A 1,114-nucleotide genomic window follows, 5' to 3' on the forward strand; every position below is an offset into this window, starting at 1 on the left:
AATGCTGTCCATAGTGGATGGGGGACTAGGGGAGGCGGGACGTTTTCGCGCGGAGGTGGGCAATAAGGGACGAAATTGGGGCGGTAAAGCGCACGATCGTTTACGATTTCGGGGCGAGGGCGACAGAATCGAGCTAGGGGAGATTGAACGCTGACGACGCTGATCCCGCGTGGGCGTGGCCATCACACCCACTAATCGAGAACTCATTTTGACACTCGGAATTGCTTGCAGCGAAGCAGAGCTCTGTTAACACTTCCTTTCCGGTCAATTTCCCTCTCTTTTTGTGACTCTTCTAATGAGGGTAGCGAAAATGCCGATTATGAGAGGATTGGAGTCAAACATAAATGGTGTTAGTGGATGTTTGAAGCAAAAGCTTTGAGGAAAAACGGAAAAAAATAGTTTGACTCATATATTCAAAGGCTTGAATTGAGAGTAATATTTGTCTTTGATCCGAGGTATTGGTATTTCTTTACTTTTTTGTCAGCGGAGATTTAGCTCGAGCTCGTCACCCTTCAATTTGGCGCTCTTTTATAGAGATGATGAATATCTAACGATAACATGGCTCACTCACTATCTAGATTTATAATCATATTTTTTGAAAGCATGAAAGGCCAGGCCAAATTGAGTAATTTCAGATAGCTTATGAACACCAAAGGAGGTAAACTTATGTAAAATCTGTTGACACCATTACATATCAGCTTGCTCTACAAAACCTCTCTCTTTAGCTGCGCTGCGCCCAGGAGTTCAGTGTTGTGGCCACCAGATTTGACACCTTATAAAAACAGGAACTTCATGCAATAATAAACCTATAATAACAGTCACTATTTCATGAAGTGTTAACAAAAACATGCAGAGCTGAATTCGGAAAAGATTTGGTACTGTACGTTTTCAAAAGCATCCATGAACTTTGTCCAATTAACCTAGCTTTTAGGGCCAATTGTAGTGACCGTAAAGGCTTTATGTGCGTTTTAAGGGCACCTTCAAGCCCTCAAGAATCGAGGCTAGTTCGATCAATAAAGTCCAGCTCTCTTCTTTCTCGGGCTCCTTCATAATCTAATTTACTTACCTCTAATATTCTTAAGGTATAACCAGGCCTTATTAATCCGGTAGCATC

The 1,114-nt window shown here is 42.2% G+C and overlaps 1 protein-coding gene across 1 annotated transcript in view; it reads right to left on the reverse strand.

The window, feature by feature from the left end:
* The window catches only part of LOC131893271 (uncharacterized), a 2,434-nt gene extending 2,143 nt beyond the window's left edge, over positions 1-291 (reverse strand). The window contains exon 1 of the mRNA XM_059243253.1: positions 35-291. Coding sequence (XP_059099236.1) covers positions 35-207 — 173 coding nt within the window. The 5' untranslated portion in view covers positions 208-291. The remainder of the gene's footprint in view (positions 1-34) is intronic.
* Positions 292-1,114: the final 823 nt, after the last annotated feature.

The sequence above is a fragment of the Tigriopus californicus genome, chromosome 2 (assembly GCF_007210705.1).
Source record: "Tigriopus californicus strain San Diego chromosome 2, Tcal_SD_v2.1, whole genome shotgun sequence".
NCBI classification, from domain to species: Eukaryota; Metazoa; Arthropoda; class Copepoda; order Harpacticoida; family Harpacticidae; genus Tigriopus; species Tigriopus californicus.